The sequence below is a fragment of the Benincasa hispida genome, chromosome 10 (assembly GCF_009727055.1).
Source record: "Benincasa hispida cultivar B227 chromosome 10, ASM972705v1, whole genome shotgun sequence".
Taxonomy (NCBI): domain Eukaryota; kingdom Viridiplantae; phylum Streptophyta; class Magnoliopsida; order Cucurbitales; family Cucurbitaceae; genus Benincasa; species Benincasa hispida.
Window position 1 is genome coordinate 41177825 of NC_052358.1, and position 20574 is coordinate 41198398.

At 32.5% G+C, this 20574-nt stretch overlaps 1 protein-coding gene across 1 annotated transcript; it reads left to right on the forward strand.

Annotated features, from left to right (window-relative positions):
• The first annotated feature begins 9474 nt into the window (after window positions 1-9474).
• LOC120088231 (disease resistance protein RUN1-like) lies at window positions 9475-18923 on the forward strand. Its single transcript, XM_039045385.1, has 4 exons — window positions 9475-10095; window positions 10364-11474; window positions 11970-12251; window positions 18279-18923. The coding sequence occupies exons 1-4, from the start codon at window positions 9623-9625 to the stop codon at window positions 18387-18389; spliced, it is 1977 nt and encodes a 658-aa protein (XP_038901313.1). The 5' UTR covers window positions 9475-9622; the 3' UTR covers window positions 18390-18923.
• Window positions 18924-20574: the final 1651 nt, after the last annotated feature.

A 20574-nucleotide genomic window follows, 5' to 3' on the forward strand; every position in this document is an offset into this window, starting at 1 on the left:
GCCCTGCGGGGACCTATTTCCCTGACGGGAATCCCCTCGGAGATGGGGGGAATTTCTCTCACGGGGTTGGGGACGGGGATCCTCCCTCGCCCCAGCCCGACCCTGTTGCCAACCCTAATTCTCATCGGGAAGAATTGATCGTTTGGAGAACTTTTGTTCCATTTTTAAATTTGACTTCAACGAAATTTCTGCAAAATACACCAAAATTGAGAATTTCTTGCCAAATTCAACTTTTTTTTTTCCAACTAAGATTAAAAATGCCATTTATGAATTATTTGTTATTTTAAACTTTATTTTTCTATGAAAAATACTAAATGTATGAAATTTATATAAAAATCCTTAGGTTTACAAGGTAATAATTCTAAAAAATGAGAATGTATATGTTTTTTCATAAATAATTATTCAACCACTAATAAAATCATTAAATGCATAATACTTACATTAAAACCACACTTGGGGCTTTGGCTTTTTCTATAAAATTCCAGCCATAGCATTCATATTTGACTGAAGGGAGAATAGGCGGCATATTGTCTTTTTTTTTTTTTATTTTTTTTTTAAAATTTTTGGTAATAAAAAAAAGTAAAAACCGGATAATTTCATTTAATTATAAAAAAGTTATCTTTAATTATAACAAGTTATTATATAATGAATAATATAATGGAGACATTTTAAATATAAAAAAATATTTAAAAATATTTACATTTCATAGCAAAAAGTTCTAAAAGTATAAAGCACTTTTGGAACTTTGGAAATTTTTTGGTATAAAATGTAAATATTTTTGGGATTTTTTCTATTTATAAGAATTTTCCTAATATCAATATAATCATAGTTAGAAAATCAAAATACTATCTCATCAGATCAAAATTTCAACATAGGGCTCATTAAGTTATTCAGAGATTGGTAGCTATTTGAACCTAGATCTTGGGATCTCTAGTCAATTTGAATGGTTCCCTCTCCGGTTAACTTTTTAAAATTTAGTCTCATTCTTCTTGATAAACTTTCAACCAACTCTTTAATTAGACATTTTGTAAGTAGATCCACAATATTATTTTTTGACATTACAAAGTCTCAATTGTGATAATTTCACTAGAAAATAATTCTCTAATTATATCATGTCTTTGTCATATATGTCGAGCCTTATTATTATTCTCTAAAAAGGTACAAGTTGTATTTGCACTGTAGGATCATCATTCAAATTTTTGTAGCCAATTTAAATATATCCCAATCTCTTTCAAAAATGTTTTTCAAAGCTTTAAAGTTGGATTGTACATTTTGGGAATAGCCATTTCTCCTAAATATCCCACAATAACATCACATTTTAAGAAGGTTTCAACCTTCCCATAATTCACAAGGAATTTTTTGTGTTTTCGTATATGAAATTCTATAGAAAAAGATAATTAACCTTCAAATGATGAGACTTGGCCTAAAAATAGACTACTTGAATTGCAAAATGCAAAAGATTAAATGGAGGGTTTGTTTGTTTTAAGAACTAGAAACTAAGTAAAAAGAAAAGAATTGATATAGAAAATTTATTGATGAGAGAAATAAGAGAGATTGTGAGATAAGATTCAATTGAAATGAAATCTTGGAGATTTTATGTAAACTAGGCAATTCTATCATTGACTTAACAAAGAATCATGCAATTAGATTATTCGATGATTCATTAAAAATAAATTTCTAATGCCCTAATTACCTAATTTCACAATTAACCATAATTTAGGTCTTAATTGCTTCCCAAAGACATTTCATAATTAATTCCTAAATTGCATTAAACTCATGGGTTTTCTTAACTATTTTAATCTTGAAATCAAAAGACTGAAAGTTCAAGATTGATTGCATAAATGTTCTGAATTAATAGATTCTTTAAAGAAAAGAGGAAAATAAGTCCACATTTTCTATCAAGACTACTAATTCTTGCAACCATAGTTACAATTTTGTTATAGAACAATGTAATTTTTGCATATAAAAATTAATTAATTTGAGTCGTCAATTTAATCTTAATCAATTTTATTTTAAATCTCATAAAAAACATTCAAAAGAAAGTAATTGCATGAAAGTAAATTCAAGGAAAAGTCTTAAGAAAATGTCAATCCATAATTCCCCAAAAAAAAGAATTACCTAATCATGGATGGCGAAATTCTTCAAGCAATCCATTGATAGTTGCATATTGATACAAAGTCTGAATACAAATAAAATGAATCTCATAGAAAATTACAAGAATCGCTCTTGAAAATTTGAAGTCTCTCTCTAAAAAGTGAGTTTTTTTTCTCCTCTTCTAAATTTCTCTCTAAAAATGATATATTCTATCTTCAAAATGATCTCTAATATGTTTTGCTGAAATACTGAATCAAAATTTATAGCAATAGCAAAGCATCGTGAGGCTCGGGGATGAATCGCATAAAAATCCAGAAAAAAGAATGAACACATCGAGTTTTTGCAGTTTAAAAAGCGAGCTTCTTGACTTATACTCGATCCTCGATGCACGATGATGCTTTACTTGATGCTGGACGTTGGATGGCCTTTACTTGATAGCTTTTACTCGATGAAAAATGAATAAGAGGAAAATCAATGATACTCGATGACTCGATACTTGATTACTTGATGATGTTCACTGGCATTTACTCGATGGTATGAAATATAGAATACTTGATGCTTGATAGCCTTTTTGGCACAATTTTCTTGCAATGATTCCTAAACGCTTCGGGGACCGTTTTACCTACAAAATTAGCATTTAAAGCAAATAATCAACACAATTTTGGAGAAATTAACATAGAAAATATACATCATTTGAAGACCTAACGACTCCATTTTTCAAATATAAATTTCATTACTATGACATACTCTATATTAGATATACCGGTTTTCTTTGACGATTCTCAAAGATTTTCACCAAATCCACCACTACAGACATTATATAGTATATTATCTATTCTATTTAAAATCTAGTTTTTGCATAAATAATTTGCATTTTTCTATGCCTTAAGCTTTTCTATGCCTAAACTTTTCTTGAAAACTCACTGTTCCATCATCTTCGAGAACTTCATGTTTTCTCTTTTGATGTTGGACAGAGAAATTGGTAAAATGAGAATGGATAAGAAAGATTTAAAGAATTGATATACTTTACCAACAATATTTCATAAATGTCCTAAACTTTGTTTATATCTGGTATATTAGTTATTTGATATACTTTATATTTAGTATATCGGTGGACTAATATACCAAAACTAATATACCAAATATAAACTATATATGTTATACAATGGATATAGCAAATTTATCATTCATAAACCATATTTATCAGTCAATAAGTGCTTGTTTGTTTACTGTTATTCGTGGAATGAATTTCAATATTCTTATTCGTCTATTATAGAATATTATATTTGTTGTACATAATAATTCACTTATAATGGTTCAATTAGTTATGTTAGTAACCATTTTGAATGAATGTTGATAAGCTATTGGTATGCCAATGTTACATTTGAAATTGAATTTTGAACATGTGCCGATATATAATTGATATACTTGAACCAATGTGTAGTTTTAAAAAGTACTGATATACAATGATGTACCAACGTTTTTTTTTAACTTGAAATGACTTCATTTCAAGTTGATGTTAATATAATACGAATGCACCAACGTTATACTTAAGATTTTAATTATAATAAATGTTGATATTGTTGAGAATGTTTTAAAACTCCCAGTTCGTAAATGTTGAAAACATATCATATTTATCAATAAAAGTATTTATTGAGTATTTTATTTAGTAAATTGTTATTGATATTGTATTCTGTTATAAAAATCCAATAAGCAAATCCATGGCTATGATATGAATACTTTAACTTTATGTGGAGACATAAAAGTGGATCAAGTTTTTAGTATATAACCAAAATAGTCTATAAGTATATGGATAAGATTGGGTACCTCATCCTGGTGACACTATTGAATGCGACCCATTTTGTATATTGATACAAATGATGTGATCCCAAAATCATTCATGTGGAGACATACGAGTGAGAACATGCAACAAGCTTTCATAAGACCGGTCCTCGAATTAGTCACTTTTCTTTATAACAATCGTTTAATGTTAAAATTGACTATTTCAAATTCAATGATTTAGGGTAACACGATCTTAATTCTGAGCTAACTACGAACTCCTGTTTATTCGAGATTATCCTTTGATCTGCATAGGTGAGAGTAGTCCAATAGCACTGCTCAATAAGCCTCCCAAGACTAGATAGACAGGTAGGGACATAGTCCTGCAAGATGGAATTCACTCCTACCCAACTTTGGGTTAGCAGATAGGTTATTCTCTTAAGTACTGATTCCTGGTCTTGAACAATGGGTGCATGCCCTCTCATGATGGAGAGTGCCATGGTTTATTAGTTGAACTATAAACCAAATTATTCAATAGAGAATCAGTGGGAGCTTAAGGAGCAAGATGTATTTATATAGGTAAAACGGTAATTTTTGACCTAGTTGTAAATACGAAAAGCATGTGAAAGATTGACTTACTAATTAAGGTTAAACTGGACATAAATATATCTATAATGAGGAGAGTGTAAGTATCGAGCTATAGTGGTGTGTCTCGGTAGTTAACGAATATCGATTAGTTTGGTCTAAAGAATTTAGCCAATTAATCTCAAATCATCGGAGCACATGATCTGTAGGTATTTAAGGTCCCTCTACTAGCTCGTAAAATTGTAGCTTGGATTAGTGAATTGAGCACTTTTGAAATGTTTAAATTCAAAATTAGAATTTTAATTAATTGTATTTAATATAATTAAAACGTTTAATTTTGTTGTAATTAAACAAAATTGGAGAGTTCAAAAATATTTAAATAATGATTTAAATATTTGATGAGGTGAAATATAAAATTTAATATTTGATATCAAATTAAATTGGTTAAATTACTTTAATTAATTATCCAATTTAATAAAATTTTGAAATTTGTGTTCAATGTTGTCTATTTGATTAATTGAAATTTTGGATTTCGTGAGAATTCAAAATTATAAAACTTAATTTTAAAATTGAATTTGAAAATCAATTTTTATATAAATTAAGTTTTATTTAATTTAATCAAATTTTAAAATATTAAAATTAAAAAGTGGAAAAATCCAAAATTTGGATTTTCCCACTCACTAATCCACCTCATACCACTTCAATTTCAATGGAAATCAAAGTGGCATCATCTTTGCAAATCTGAATTGCATGGTCTTGCACAATAAATTGAAGTAATTGATTTCAATTTGACTCTCATGCAAGCTTAAAAGTTGGAGAAATTCTGTTGGTTTTTCTACTCACAAAACCCTCTCCCTTATCAACCAATTCACGTAAATTTAAAGATTCCACCTCTCAATCCGATTTAGAGGATAATAGAGAAGGTCTTTGTGGTGGTTTGCTGTGAATTTGAAGATCCAATTTGTAGAGAGAAGCATGATTTTCAGTGATTCATCAAAGGTATTGGATTTCAGAAACCATTCTTTTGAAAATTGTTTTAATGCATGCTCTTATACTCAAATTAAATGCAATTAGAGTGTTTATTCATTCTGATTCCTTCCACTGCATGTTAGTTTACTCTATCAGATATACTACTAATGTACTAATGATATGCTTTAGATTAGTTTTTTATGAGCTTTCATACAGTATTGAAAAACTAATTTGTACTTTAAATGAATTTTTAATAAGTGTTTAACTATAACAACTAATGCACAAATAATATATATACTTGAAATTGAATTTTGAATGAGTCTTGAAATACTACTGATGCACCAATAAAAAAAAAAAAGATTAGATCATAATTGATATACTATTGATACACTGTTACAATTTAAATAAAATTTGAAGGAGTGTACATAAATTACTGATACACACCAATCACTTAATATTGCATTTCTAGCTCATTATGATATATCATTAATATACTAATGATCTTCTTGCAATTCATTTTGAATTAGTATTAATATACAATTGAAATGCCAATGTTAAACTTTAAGTATTATTCTAAATGATAAACTTCATATTTCGTATATCAACAATATCATTGATATTTTTTTCTTTCTAAATCAGGTATATCAATCATATAGTATACAAAATATGAAATATTTTGTAATACAATTGATATACAAAATTAAATATAGCTTATATAATACTAAAATCATTTAAAATTGTTGAAAATAATACAGATTAACTAATATAATTTATATTTGGTATCATCATTTGGCAAAATTAATACATTTAAGATATACCATCAACATTAAAATTGAACTAATCGAATGAAAACAACTTTATATCAACACGAAAAAAAATAAAAATATATATTTATCATAATCAAACAAACAACATTGACCATAACATAATTAAAGTCATGATATAAAATTGTATAAATATTATTCTTTAAATAAAGTATATCGATTTATTTATATGTCAAATATGATGTATATCAATTGACTGATATACCAAAACATTAAGTATATCAGATATATCTCTTGATACATAAAGGATGGTAAAATTATAAAAGTAAAAAATGGGAATCGGGTTTAATTCTTTTTTGCAGTTTAGAAAACTATTACTATATTTGTAAATATCCTTTAAGTTTTTTTTGTTACCCATTGTAATTTTCCTTATTAGAATTTTTGTATCTCCACCCTTCTACCCAAAAGGGTATGTTTTTTGTTATCAGTTTTATGAATCATGTTTTCTTATAATATCACAATTGAAAGAGTTATATCTAATACATATATGAAATATACAATTCCATAGTTTCTATTAATATACTTTAAAACGGAAGGATACATATATCATCTCATAGTCCACTTTATAATCCATCGAAAAAAACTGTTGTACACAAGAAATGAAAATATATTTAATATATTACAATGGTACATGATAACTAGTCTTATAAGTTTTAAAATACAATGGTACATGAGAATATATATTATACTTGATGTTGGATGTTTTATTATGTACTTCGTTTTATTCGACATATTTTTTTATTTATATTATCTCACTACTGGTGATGGAAATCTTCAAATGTTGAAACTTTCCTTAGTGGTTGTGTTTGAAAAGAAGCGGTTTTCGAAGAAAGAACACTTTACCACACGTGTTCTATTATTTTTTTCATATATGGTTTTTCGTACTTCCTTTTTTTGGGAAAAAAAAAGTCATTAGAATTATGCAATGGGGTAAAGGACTTTCGGCCTGATTTATATGTAATATCTCTACTGATTAAGCTATTTATGAAAGGGTTTCTACGTAGAAGACCTAAAAATAAGGGTTATATTACATTAATGTCTTGAATAATTCATTTTTTTGCAAAAACGGTTTATTGAACTTTGCATATATTCTCTTCTCCATGTATATTCCCTCTCCCCCATTCATATATTTCCTCTCCCCAATAATACATTTCATATATTCTCTTCTCCAAATGATTCACGTTCATTTCTTCCTCCTTTCTCTCTTTTCTCCTTCCCCTTCCCTTTCTTTTCTCCACCCAACGGTGTGAGTTGCAGGCAGGAGACGGACGACATGGGGCGAGTAGATACGACGATGAGAGACAACCGACGTAAGGTGAATTGACGATGCGGTATGAGATGACATGAATGGAGTGGGATGAATCGACGACGTAGAGGCACGAGGTGAAACAATGACGACGGGACACACATATACAGTCGACGAGACAAGCAAATCTGGTCCACAACGATGGTATGAGTAAATCGGATCGACGATGCGGGGAGAGAGATTCATGGCGACCATGGCTGAAGAAGAAGAGATGAAGATGGAGAGTTATGTGTTATTGAAGGAACCTTATAAAAATTGAATATATAAATAAATAAACTAAATAAACAATGGAATATATAACATTAAAACAAATAATACTCAAAATAAACAGGGATAAATATCACATAATATTAAAAAGCAAACATGAAAAATTAAGAGACACTAGAAACCGTGAAATAGAAAATAAAATAATACATTTTCTCTTTCCGTTTGAAAATGAAAAAAATTATATTAAATGTATTTTCTCTCTCCAAATAAAAATTGAAAAAAATCATATTAAATTCAGTTTCGCCTACTTAATAAATGTATTTATCTCTTCATCATTAATGAAACTTCGAAAATAAAAAAATAAAGATGGATCATTAATAAAAAAAACCACAATTAACACAATTAATAGAATAACATACGAAAGTAGGAAAAAAAAAGGAAAATGTCAAATTTGTCAAAAAAAAAAAAAAAAAAAAAAAAAACCCACTAAAGCTATTTAAAAAAATATATGGCCAAAGATGGATTTTTATATAAAAATCCCTTCTGAAATTGTGGGTTTAGGACATTCTTGTAATTGAGTCTATTTAATTAGATTATTAAGGTATAAATCATAGTAAATTGAATTATTGAAGAAGTTAAGTGATATGGGCATGATGTACAAGTGAGCTACGTGCAGATATTAGGGGTGTTTAAAAAATTCAATGATACGAAAAAACCTATCAACCCAATCCAACCTATACGGTTTGAGTTGGGTTCATTGGTTCATGGGTTCACCTAATATAACCCAAACCAACCCGAATTTATTATTAATTTTAAAATATATTATTTTGTTACTTATAACACAATTATTTATACATATATTGATTTTAATTTTATTTAATTCCAATATTTTTTTAATAATTTATTCTTCAATAACTCTTAAAAGTAGTTTCTTTGCACTTTAGAAAGAAAATTTGAACTATATAAATGGAATTGAGTAGTTAATCTTAATTCAATATATGAAAATAATTAAATTAGATTTTTACATATTTACGTTTTGCTTCTTTTTAGAACAAAATTTTAAATAAATGACTCGATTAACTCGAACCAACCTAACCCAAATATTTCTTGGATTGTGTTCATTTTTTAATAAGAGTTATTTGGATTGAAGGTTAGGTCTAAAAAGTCTTTCAACCCAACCTAACTCAACCCATGAACACCCCTAGTAGACATATTATCCTTTTATTTTATTTGGGGTTGGCTGCTGCATTTGAAATAAAAAAGCCCAACATATACAATATTATTGTCAACCGTAGCCTCATATAAAAAGAACACGTTGCAAATATAGCAATCAGATTCAAGGTGTTACTAAAAATAATATAATATAAAAAAAGTACAGATATAACAAAATTTAGATCCAGCTCTAAGTGTGATAGACCTATTGTCGGTAGGAGTGACAGACCATCTCACTTGTAGAAGTCTACCAGCGGTATAGTCTAAGACTTTGCTATATTTGCAATTTTTTAAATATTGCTATATACTTAATTATTATCTCTAAAAATGCTACTAATTACAATCACCCAATAGAAATAATTAGATACATCAATATCAATACACACCCAATTGTCAAATTAAAAATTAGTTCATGAATATGTAGATGCAAAATTCAAAGCTTCAATTTGCACATGATTTGAGTGCTGTCTTAATCATTACCAATTTCGTAGAACCTCCCCAAAACAAGAAGTCCTCTTTGAGCAATTCTTTGAAGAAGACTCGATCAAGTCTTCCACTCCTTCCTCGTTGTGATGATTTCTGGGTGCTATATATGAGCCCCGCATAGCACAAGAATTGGTGGTATTATATTGGTTGCAAAATTGTGATGGATTCTTCAATCTTTTCTTGGTCATATGATGTGTTTCTAAGTTTTAGAGGTGAGGATACTCGCAAGTCATTTACGGGTCATCTCTATGAAGCTTTGGTGCAGGTTGGAATCAATACCTTTAGAGACACCGAGGAGCTTAAGAGAGGAACAGAAATTTCACAAGAACTTTGTGAAGCAATCAAGGGGTCAAGGTTTTTTCTTGTAGTTTTTTCCGAAAATTATGCATCTTCTAGTTGGTGTTTGGATGAGGTTGTTCAAATTATGAACTGTGTGGAGAGTGGTAAAGGGCAGATGGTTTGGCCAGTGTTTTATCATGTGGATCCTTCTCAAGTTAGAAAACAAAAAGGTACTTTTGGAGAACCATTCATTTTACAGAAAGAGAGATTCAAGGAAGACTTGAAAAGGGTAGAGAGATGGAGAGAAGCTCTAACTAAAGTCGCCAATTTATCGGGGACGCATTTGGATAACAGGTAACATTATTAGATAAAATGGGATCCTCAACATGCGAATTCTTTAATATGATTTATCGTTGATAAACCTTGAGATCTAAATTTTGGTGTATTTACAAACTATTTTACATTGTGTGCTATATTTGTTAATACTTTGAGTCTGATTACTGTACTTGCAACAACCACGATAAAAATTGTGAGATCCTTTCATTTTTTTCAATAACATTGTAATTTTCTGTTCTTTATTACCCTTTTATATATCCCACTATCTATTCTGATTTTGATGTAGGTCGTCTGACGAGCCTACTATTATAAAGGAAATTGTTCAAGAGATATGGATTAAGCTTAACAAGACACTCTTAATAGTTGCCAAGAATCCAGTTGGGATTGGTTCTCATATTGAAAAACTAAAGTCCACATTAGATATAGAGTCCAATGATGTTCGGATGATTGGAATTTATGGGCTTGGTGGAATAGGAAAGACAACCATTGCAAAAGCTATTTATAATTGTATTGCACATCGCTTTGAAGCGTGCACTTTTCTTCCTAATATAAAAGAAAAATGCAAATTCTCAAGGGATGATGAGTTAACTCAATTGCAAGAATCACTCCTTGAAGACATCTTGTTGATTAAAATCCATAGGTCGATAAAATTTTCTGACAAAGGAAGTAATATGTTGAGGGATAGACTAAGAAACAAGAAGGTGCTTGTTGTTCTTGACGATGTGGATCATTCAAACCAATTAGAAAAACTTACAGGACATTTGAGTTGGTTTGGTTCGGGAAGTAGGATCATCATAACAACTAGAGATTTGCATCTTTTAAATAAACACAACATTAAGTGGACCTACAAGGTTGATGAATTAAATCATAGAGAAGCACTTGAGCTATTTTGTTGGAATGCATTTAACAATCCTGTTCCTGATGTGAGTTTTGAAGAGCTTTCAAATGTTGCCGTTAAACATGCAGATGGACTTCCTCTTGCTCTTGAGGTGGTGGGTGCTTCTCTATGCAATTGTAGTAAACTTGAATGGGAAAGCCAATTGAAGAAGTTGAAAAAGATTCCAAATCAGGATGTTCACAATAAACTTAAACTAAGTTTTGATGGACTTGGAGAACTTGAGAAGGCAATTTTTCTAGATATTGCATGCTTCTTTAGAGGGTATAGCACAGAAGATGTGAACTCTTTTTTCGATGTTTGTGATTTCTACCCTCATTATGGAATTGGAGTGCTTATTAAGAAATCTCTTATATATATTGATCGCGATACATTCGAAATGCATGACTTGATTCAACTAATGGGTAGAGAGATCGTTCGTCAAGAATCTCCTTCAGATCCTGGAAGACGTAGTAGATTGTGGTATCACCAAGATGTCCTTCAAATACTACAAGAAAATGAGGTATGATCTATTCCTAGCCTCTCACTGAGATCTATAGAAAAATTGTGACATGACATTACAGAACATTGATAAGTTTAAAAACAAAATGTGTATTAAGAATATATCTTCGCCCATCTTTTTACGAGAGTGTTTATAGTTAATAAGGTTTAGGAAATCTAAAAGATGTATGGTTGTGAAGATGAAGTTTTTTGATAAATGTGTAAAAGAGAAAAAGAAGGGAAGATGAAGTTTCTAGATAAATACGTAAAACTTCAATAGCGAACACTATTAAAATTAGTGAAGTTTAGTTATTTAACACTAATTTATAAAGTCAATGGGCGAAACACCTATGGTATGTTTAAAAAGGTCTATGCTTTCCATTTATATATAATACTATCAATAACTTCAAGTGTAAGACGCATATACGTTATCGATAATTAAAGAAGTTTTGATTCTTTAGCTATATATATATATATATATGTATATATATTGAGTGCGTTCTTTTGTGTTTTTCAGGGAACAAAAAAGGTTGAAGGGATAGTTCTAGAAATCCCCAAAGCAGAAGAAGAAGTGTGGTTGCATGCTAAAGCCTTTTCAAGAATGAAAAAATTGAGATCGCTTATAATACGTAATAATGTCAATGTTATTGGGACTCCTCGATACCTTTCTAACGAATTAAGATGGTTTGAATGTCGTCGTTCTTCATCCTCTCTGGTACCATCTACCTTTCATCCAACAAAACTTGTTTTATTGGGTACCTCACATTATCCTATTCAGCAACTCAGACATAATCTCAAGGTATGCCATTATTGCTTTCATCTCTTCATTTATGAACTGTGTAACTATATCTATATTACTCAGTAATTATCGATAATTCAGTAATTACAAAGTTAATAGTAATAAGTAACACTTTTAAGATTAATAATTAAGTATATAACAACAATTTTGAAGTATTATAAATTTAGTAAAATTTATTAGTGATAAATTCTATCGCTAAGCTAGTAGACTCTTATTAGTAATAGACTCTATCACTTATAGACTCCTATTAGAGATATGATCTATTGTTGATACACTCTGAGAGCTTAATATAAATTTTGTTATATTTGCAAATTATTTTACATTGTGCTATATTAGCTAATACTTTAGTCTGATTGCTATATTTGTAATCACCTCTAATAACAATAGCAATACTACTAAGTTTTGAGAGTTACATCATGCTATATTTGTTAATACTTTGAGTCTGATTGCTATATTTACAATCACCCCTAATAACATAGCAATACAGCTAAGTTTTGAAAGGTTTCGATAAGTGTATTAATTGGTTCAAAATGTTGGAAAAAACCTCTAGTTTTACACCATGGACAAGTAAAAAGTTAATTAAAAATTCAAAACAAAACAAAAACAAAAACGATTGGAATGCCTTAAATCCATTATCTAACTCTCTAAATGATCAAGTATGAGGTCTCCCTGATGGATCAGCAAATTGGGGTCAGGGGCAATGTCCCAAATACTTGTTTGACAGTATTTTAGAAGTATAAAGCAGTTAAAGTTTAGAAAATTGTGAAACGTTGACCGAAGTTGGCGATATATCGTTAATGCCAAATCTGATCAGATTAGAAATCATGAACTGCTTTAACCTTGAGTCTTTTTCGAATGTGGGTCTGAAATCAAAGACTCTTCAGCAGCTTCATCTTAAATCTTGCTGCAACCTGAAGAAGTTCCCTGACATTGTTGAAGAAATGGAATACCTTCGAATACTTAGTTTACAAGAAACTGGTGTAACAGAGCTACCTAAATCAATGGAAAAACTAAGTGGTCTTCGGCATCTAGACTTGAGGTTGTGTGAGGACTTAGTGCATCTTCCAAGTAGCATCTATGTGCTTAAAATGCTTTCAGCTATTACATTGACTAAGTGCTTCAAGCTACAGCAATTTCCACAGCCTTTAAACTCCATTAATTCTAGTTTATATGGAGATGATCATGGTATTCAAGATTTGAGCATTTATCTTGACCGTTTTATTTGGTCTTTCAATTTTGAGAATAGTAGCATTTTGGAATTGGATTTCATCATGGCTTTCAATTGCTTCCACTCGTTGAACCATTTGTACTTAAGTGGGAGAAACATCAAGAGACTCCCTACAGGGATGAGCAAATTTAAGCATCTTCGATCCATCCATTGTAATAATTCCAAATTTCTTGAACATATTTCAGATATTCCACCACGTATCGAAACATTAGATGCAACTGGGTGTGATTCCTTGTCAAGGTTTGATGCTAAAAGATTTTTTGACATAGACAAACTCTTTACAGATGCTTACTACTTATGCCAAAATTAGACAGAAGTATTCTTTTATCAGATTAGTTTTTAATTTCTTCCCTCACTAAACCATGACTTTTCAATCTCAACGTTTTGGTATAATATTTTATGAACATATATGCATATTGTTAAAAAAGAGAACAGGGAAGAGAAAAACAACAGGATTACGTGGAAACCCTAGTGTAGGGAGAAAAACCACGATATAAAGTCTTTTTCTTATTTGTTTTAAAACTGATACTCTAAATACACAGAGACTCATTGTATAAATAGACAGTAAGGAACCCTAGGGGTCTTACACAATTACATAAATGCCCTTAGGTTAAAAAACTTATTTCCAACACTCCCCCTCAAGTTGGTGCATAGATATCAACAAGCCCCAACTTGCTTACACAATAATTAAAAATTTTATCTCAATAACCCTTTTGTAAGTACATTAGCAACTTGTTGACTCGAAGGAATATAAGGGATGCATATGTTTCCACTGTCCAACCTCTCCTTAATATAGTGTCTATCTATCTCCACATGTTTAGTTCTGTCATGTTAAACTGGGTTGTTTGAAATACTGATGGCGGCTTTATTATTACAAAATAATTTCATTGGAAGCTCATTATCTTGCTGGAGATCTGATAATACTTTCTTCAACCAAATTTCTTCACAAATCCCTAGATTCATGGCCCGATACTCTGCCTCAGCACTACTTCTAGCAACAACTCCTTGTTTTTTACTTCTCCAGGTGACTAGATTTCCCCAGACAAACGTACAATGTCCAGACATAGATCTTCTATCAATAACAGACCCTGTCCAGTCAGAATCAGTGTAAGCTTCAACAAATTGTTTATCAGTTTTCCTGAAAATTAGGCCTTTACCAGGAGTTCCTTTCAGATACCGAAGAATACGTTCAACTGCTATCATATGATTCTCACAAGGAGCTTGCATGAACTGACTCACAACACTTACTGCATAAGAAATATCTGGTCTTGTGTGAGACAAGTATATCAACTTCCCAACTAACCGCTGACACCTTTCTTTATTGACAGGAATTCCATCATTCTTATTACTGATTTTCACAATGTATTCTACTGGCGTGTCAACAGGTTTACACCCAGTCATACCTGTTTCCTTTAGCAAGTCCAGTGTATACTTTCGTTGAGCAACTAATATACCCTCTTTTGAGCAAGCCACTTTCATTCCCAGAAAGTATCTTAGTTTCCTGAGGTCTTTAATTTCAAACTCTCTAGCCATCTCTATTTTTAGTCTTGTGACTTCTACATCATCATCCCCAGATAAAACAATATCATCAACATAGACAATAATAACACTATTTTCCCTGATGTTGATCTTCTTACAAAAAGAGTGTGATCGGAATGTCCTTGAACATATCTCTGTGCTTTACAAACGTCGTGAACCTGTCAAACCAGGTCCTTGGAGACTGTTTCAATCCGTATAGTGATTTCCTTAATCTACACACTTTATTTTTAAATTGACTCTCAAACCCAGGAGGGGAACTCATATAGACTTCCTCCTCAAGTTTCCCGTACAAAAATGCATTTTTAACATCAAGCTGGTGTAGGGGCCAATCTTTATTCACAACTATTGACAGAAGCACTCGGATCATAGGACATAAATAACTTTAAGGAACTTGTAAGATGATCAGTAGCCCCTGAATCCACAATCCAAGGTTTCTTACCATTCAAACTAATTAGGCTGAAAGAAGGAAAATTACCTGACTGTGCAATTGCACTCACCCCAACTGTTTTTACCGTCACTAGGAGATTTCTTCTGAGTTTGGTCATCTACTGAATCACTTGCCAGGGCATAATTAGATTTGTCATGAGACTGTCGTCGCCTGCTATTTGGGGGCTTCCCGTGTAATTTCCAACATTGATCCTTTGTATGCCAAAGCTTTTAACAATGTTCACAAACGGGAGGAGGTTTTTTATCACCATCAGTATTAGACGGCTTGGCAAGGAAAACGGCTGCGTCAGTAGTTGAGGTGGTATTATTCATGGCATACGACTGATCTTCTTCCAGCCGTATTTCATAACAGACTTCTCAAAGTGAACGAATCGGGCGCTGGCCCAAGATCTGACTACAAAACCCATCAAACTTTGGATTTAATCCAGCCAAAAACACATAAACACAATCTGCTTCCTCAATCTTCAAATATTAGGCCCCATCCTGTGGACAATTCCAGACAATTTCTCTACACAAGTCCATTTCTTGCCATAGCATCAACAATTTGTTAAAATAAGAGGTAACATCCATAGACCCTTGTTTGGATTCATGAACCTGTTTATGGAGTGTATATAACCGAGAAGTATTCTATCGTTTAGAATATAGATCTTGTGTCGCCTCCCAGATATCCTTTACTGTGGTAGCATATAATAGCGGTCTTCTTATCTAGGGTTCCATACTGTTCACCAAGACAGGCCGTAGCAATGAATCTTCTCCTTTCCAAATTTGTTCTTGTGGATCACCTGGGGCCGACTTTGGAATTTTCCTTGTCAAATATCCAAACTTGTGGCACCCTTCCAAGGCCATCCGGATCGATTGAGACCAAGAAAAATAGTTCTGGCCATTTAATTTTTCTCTGACGATAAATCCTGCAGTATTACCAACCAACCAGATAAGTAGGAAACGTTAGGCACAATAGGTAATGAGTTTACCGGATTTTCTGAATAAATCGGTTGAGGATTTGCACTGAACATTGTTTCCAATCAGAAATCTGCTATTGCAGGTAAGCCAACCGCTGTCTCACATCGTTTGGGTAACGAACTGAACCACAATTGAATGGAACAGGTGCTGGTTGCTCGAGACCTCGGCTGTTGGATGTCAAAAAATCATCGGGTCTGCTGTTGAAGGAAACTGGATCACCGGGTCAGGCTGGATGGGCTGAAAATGGATTAGTTGGTGCAAAAAACTGGACAGATGAGTTTTCGGGTCGGGCATGGGTTGGATTGGATCGGGTCAGGCATGGGTCGAAATTAAGGGCTAAGCTTTCGAGTCAGGTCAGGCGTGGGTCGAATCGCTGGTCGAAATTGAGGGCTCTGTTCTTGGGTCGGGCCTGACGTGGATCGGATCGGATCGGGTCGGAATTAAAATCTCCGACTGGTCTGCTTGGGTTCAACTAGAACCAGTCCGGTTTACTCCAAACCGGTACTAAACCTAATCAGATCACACTTCTGCTCTTCGCCCCTGATACTTCTCCCTCTACCCTGATCATGACCGCCGGTGATCAACCCCTCCTCGTGGCCAGTTTATGCTTCACGTCTGAGACCGCCGGTGACTCTACCATGATCGTGATAGCTCTGATCGACGGTCAACCCCTCCTCGCGGTCAGTTTGTTCTTCACGTCTGAGACCGCCGGTGACTCTACCATGATCGTGATAGCTCTGATCGACGGTCAACCCCTCCTCGCGGTCAGTTTGTTCTTCACGTCTGAGACCGTCGGCGACTCTGCCATGATCGTGATAGCTCCGATCATGAATCAATGGTTCTTCGCGGCCGGCTCTAGCTCCAATCGGATTCTGACTGGTTTCGGAATGGTGATACCCGGTTGGCTGAGGGCGATTTTCCAAGGATTGTACCTGAACGCCAGATATTTATTCCGGTAGGGCATCCTGAAAAGATTCCTTTACGGCTGCTCGGATTGCGGTTCTCATGTCAAAACTTGAAGACCCATCAATAGAGGAGGATTGAGGTCGATTCTCTTTCATAACGGCTAGGTTTTCGTCACCGTGCTCTGATACCATGTTAAAAAAGAGAATAGGGAAGAGAAAAACAACAGGATTATGTGGAAACCCTAGTGTAGGGAGAAAAACCACGATATAAAGTCTTTTTCTTATTTGTTTTAAAACTGATACTTTAAATACATAGGGACTCATTGTATAAATAGACAGTAGGGAATCCTAGGGGTCTTACACAATTACATAAATGCCCTTAGGTTAAAAACCCTATTTCCAACACATATATGTTTTTCCCCTTATATGTCCCATTTCTTATATATAACGTTGAGGATTCCATATTGAAAAAATCAAAGGGATCTCACACTCTTTAAAAGATAGATGGGTTATTCCTCACATTACCAATTGATTTTGAGATATAACTCCATATTATCTCTAGTAAATAAGGGGAATTGAGGAAGTGAGGAGAGAATCAAAATTTCCATTCTTCTTAACCTTTTTTTTAATTAAAATGATGGGGAAAATTACATTTAAACACTTGATGGGAGTGTGGTCAGTGGAAGCATGTATACATAATAAAGGAGTAGAGAATTAGACACTGAGAGGTAGATAAAAATTTTGCATCTGCAAATATTTTGGGTTTGATTATTATATATTGCAACTATTTTATATATAGTTGGTGTTTATTTTTAAAAAAAAAAATGAAAAAAGAAAAAAAAGTGTGATTTTACTTAACAATACTAAGTGCCAAAAGCATCTCAAACTGAAGTCTATTGGGTGAATGTATATGTAGTTGAATATAATCCTTGATTATGCATGTGGCAGGGTATCTACAATGGCATCTTGTTCAATTACAGCTACCTGGAAATGAGATTCCTAATTCATTTAGCGGTAGCAGAGGCGGCTCTCTCTCGCTTCAATTGCCATTGGATGTGAAGAAACATGTTGTAGGGATAATGTTTTGTGTTGTTTACAATATGAAGAACTGTAGCGGCTATTTCCGTTTTCAGATTAACTGTATCGATGTCCACGGGACATATCCTTTGTCTGGTGAATCAGATCATTTGTACATTTCTTATGTTGAGAAAATCTCAACAATGGGTGGTTTGGATAGAGTATTGAGAGAAGATACAAGTCATTTTGATGTTACAGTTCTTCAATTTAGAACAGACCATGACGATGATGATCAACGGCCATCACGGGTGGAAATATTCGAAATTCGTTTGATATTTGATGATCAAACATCTTTTTCTACTACAAATGAGTGTTTGGAACTAATGAGGGTGTAAGAAAGAACTGCATTATTCTTTCATGTCTTCTTTCTTTTTTCTTTTATTGGGTAAATAATGGACTTATTCTAATAGTTCATTGATGAAATTCTATGGTCGCCTGTATTATTTCAAATTATTGTCCACCCTGTTTGGTGTTAGATTTACTTAGTTTGTTTGGATTTTTCATATACAAAATCTCTTGTTTATCTTCTCCTAATATTCAAAAATCTTTCTTGTATATATTCTTGTGTCCACCCTTCTATAAAATGGATATTAACATTTCACATAAAACATTGAATGAAATCTTTTTGAAAATCAAAATTGCTTGAAACTTATCTTTACATAAAACATTGAATGAAATCGGATGAAAAGTAAAAGAAGAGAAAGAGAAGAGAGACACACAACAGTTTACGTGGAAAACCCTATAACAAGGAGAAAAACCTACGATATAGAGTGTTTCTTATTAATTTTTTGATACAAACAATACAGGGAGACTACACATATAAATAGAACAGTAGGAAACCTTAGGGCACTGGTAAAAGACAAAAAGCCCCTAAGAGAAACTCCCCTATTTTAAACACTCCCCTCAAGTTGGGGCATAGAATCAGTAAGACTAAACTTGCTAACACAAAAATCAAAATTTTATCTGAGAAGATCTTTTGTGAGAACATTTGTGATTTGTTGACTGGAGGGAATGTAGGTAATACAAACTTTGCCACTGTCTAACCTTTCTCTGATGAAATGTATATCAATTTCCACATGTTTTGTTCTGTCATGCTACATTGGATTGTTTGCGATGCTTATTGTGGCTTTATTGTCACAATAGAGTTTCAACAGGAGATTATTGTCTTGATTGAGATTCGTTAGAACCTTTTTCAACAAGATCTCTTCACATATTCCTAGACTTATGGCCCTGTACTATGCCTCCACACTACTTATGGAAACAACCCCTTGTTTCTTACTCCTCCAAGTAACGAGATTATCCCACATGAAGGTACAATACCTAGATGTTGACATTCTGTCCATAACAGAACTTGCCTAATCAGCGTTCGTGTAAGCCTCAATGGACCATTTATCAAACTTCCTGAACATCAATCCCTTACCGGGAGTAGTTTTCGAATATCTCAGGATGCGTTCCACAGCCTTCATATGTTCTCCTTAAGAAGCTTGCATAAACTGACTGACTGCACTGACAGCGTAAGAATGTCTGGTGTGATATGAAATAGATAGATCAATCTCCCAACAAGACGCTGATATCTTTCCTTATTATCTGGGACACTGTTATTCAAGTTATTGAGTTTAGCATTAACCTTTATAGGGGTATCAACTGGTTTACAACCCGTCATACCTGTCTCCTTAAGCAGGTCAAGAATGTATTTCCTTTGAGAAACTGAAATCCCTTCTTTCGACCGAGCCACTTCCATTCCAAGGAAATACCTCAATTTTCCAAGGTCTTTAATTTTGAATTCCTCTTTAGCCTGAAAATCTCTATGGCATCATCACCAAATACACTACTACAAAAATAGTGTTTCTTCACGTTTTTCTTTTCTTGACATTTTAAAAAATGTCAAGAAAGCCAATGTCAAGAATGTCGATTTCTTGATGTTTTAAAAACGTCAAGAAAAGTGATACTTGACATTTAAAAAATGTCAAGAAACACTGACACTTGACATGTTTGAAATGTCAAGAATATGAGCATTCTTGACAAAGAAAAAAGTCGAGAAATTTGCTTGTGATTTTTTTAAAAAAAAATGTAATGTTGACGTTTTTACCTATAATTGCTCTTGTATTTTGATCAAACAACCACATTTGATATATATATAACATACATTCACCAATCAAATAAACAA

Excerpts from the sequence above, each read along its gene's own strand:
- LOC120088231 (XM_039045385.1), top strand. The coding sequence starts at position 9,623 with ATGGATTCTTCAATCTTTTCTTGGTCATATGATGTGTTTCTAAGTTTT. Across the intron at positions 10,096-10,363 it reads GGGACGCATTTGGATAACAG|GTCGTCTGACGAGCCTACTA; the intron begins GTAACATTATTA and ends ATTTTGATGTAG. Across the intron at positions 12,252-18,278 it reads AACTCAGACATAATCTCAAG|GGTATCTACAATGGCATCTT; the intron begins GTATGCCATTAT and ends TGCATGTGGCAG.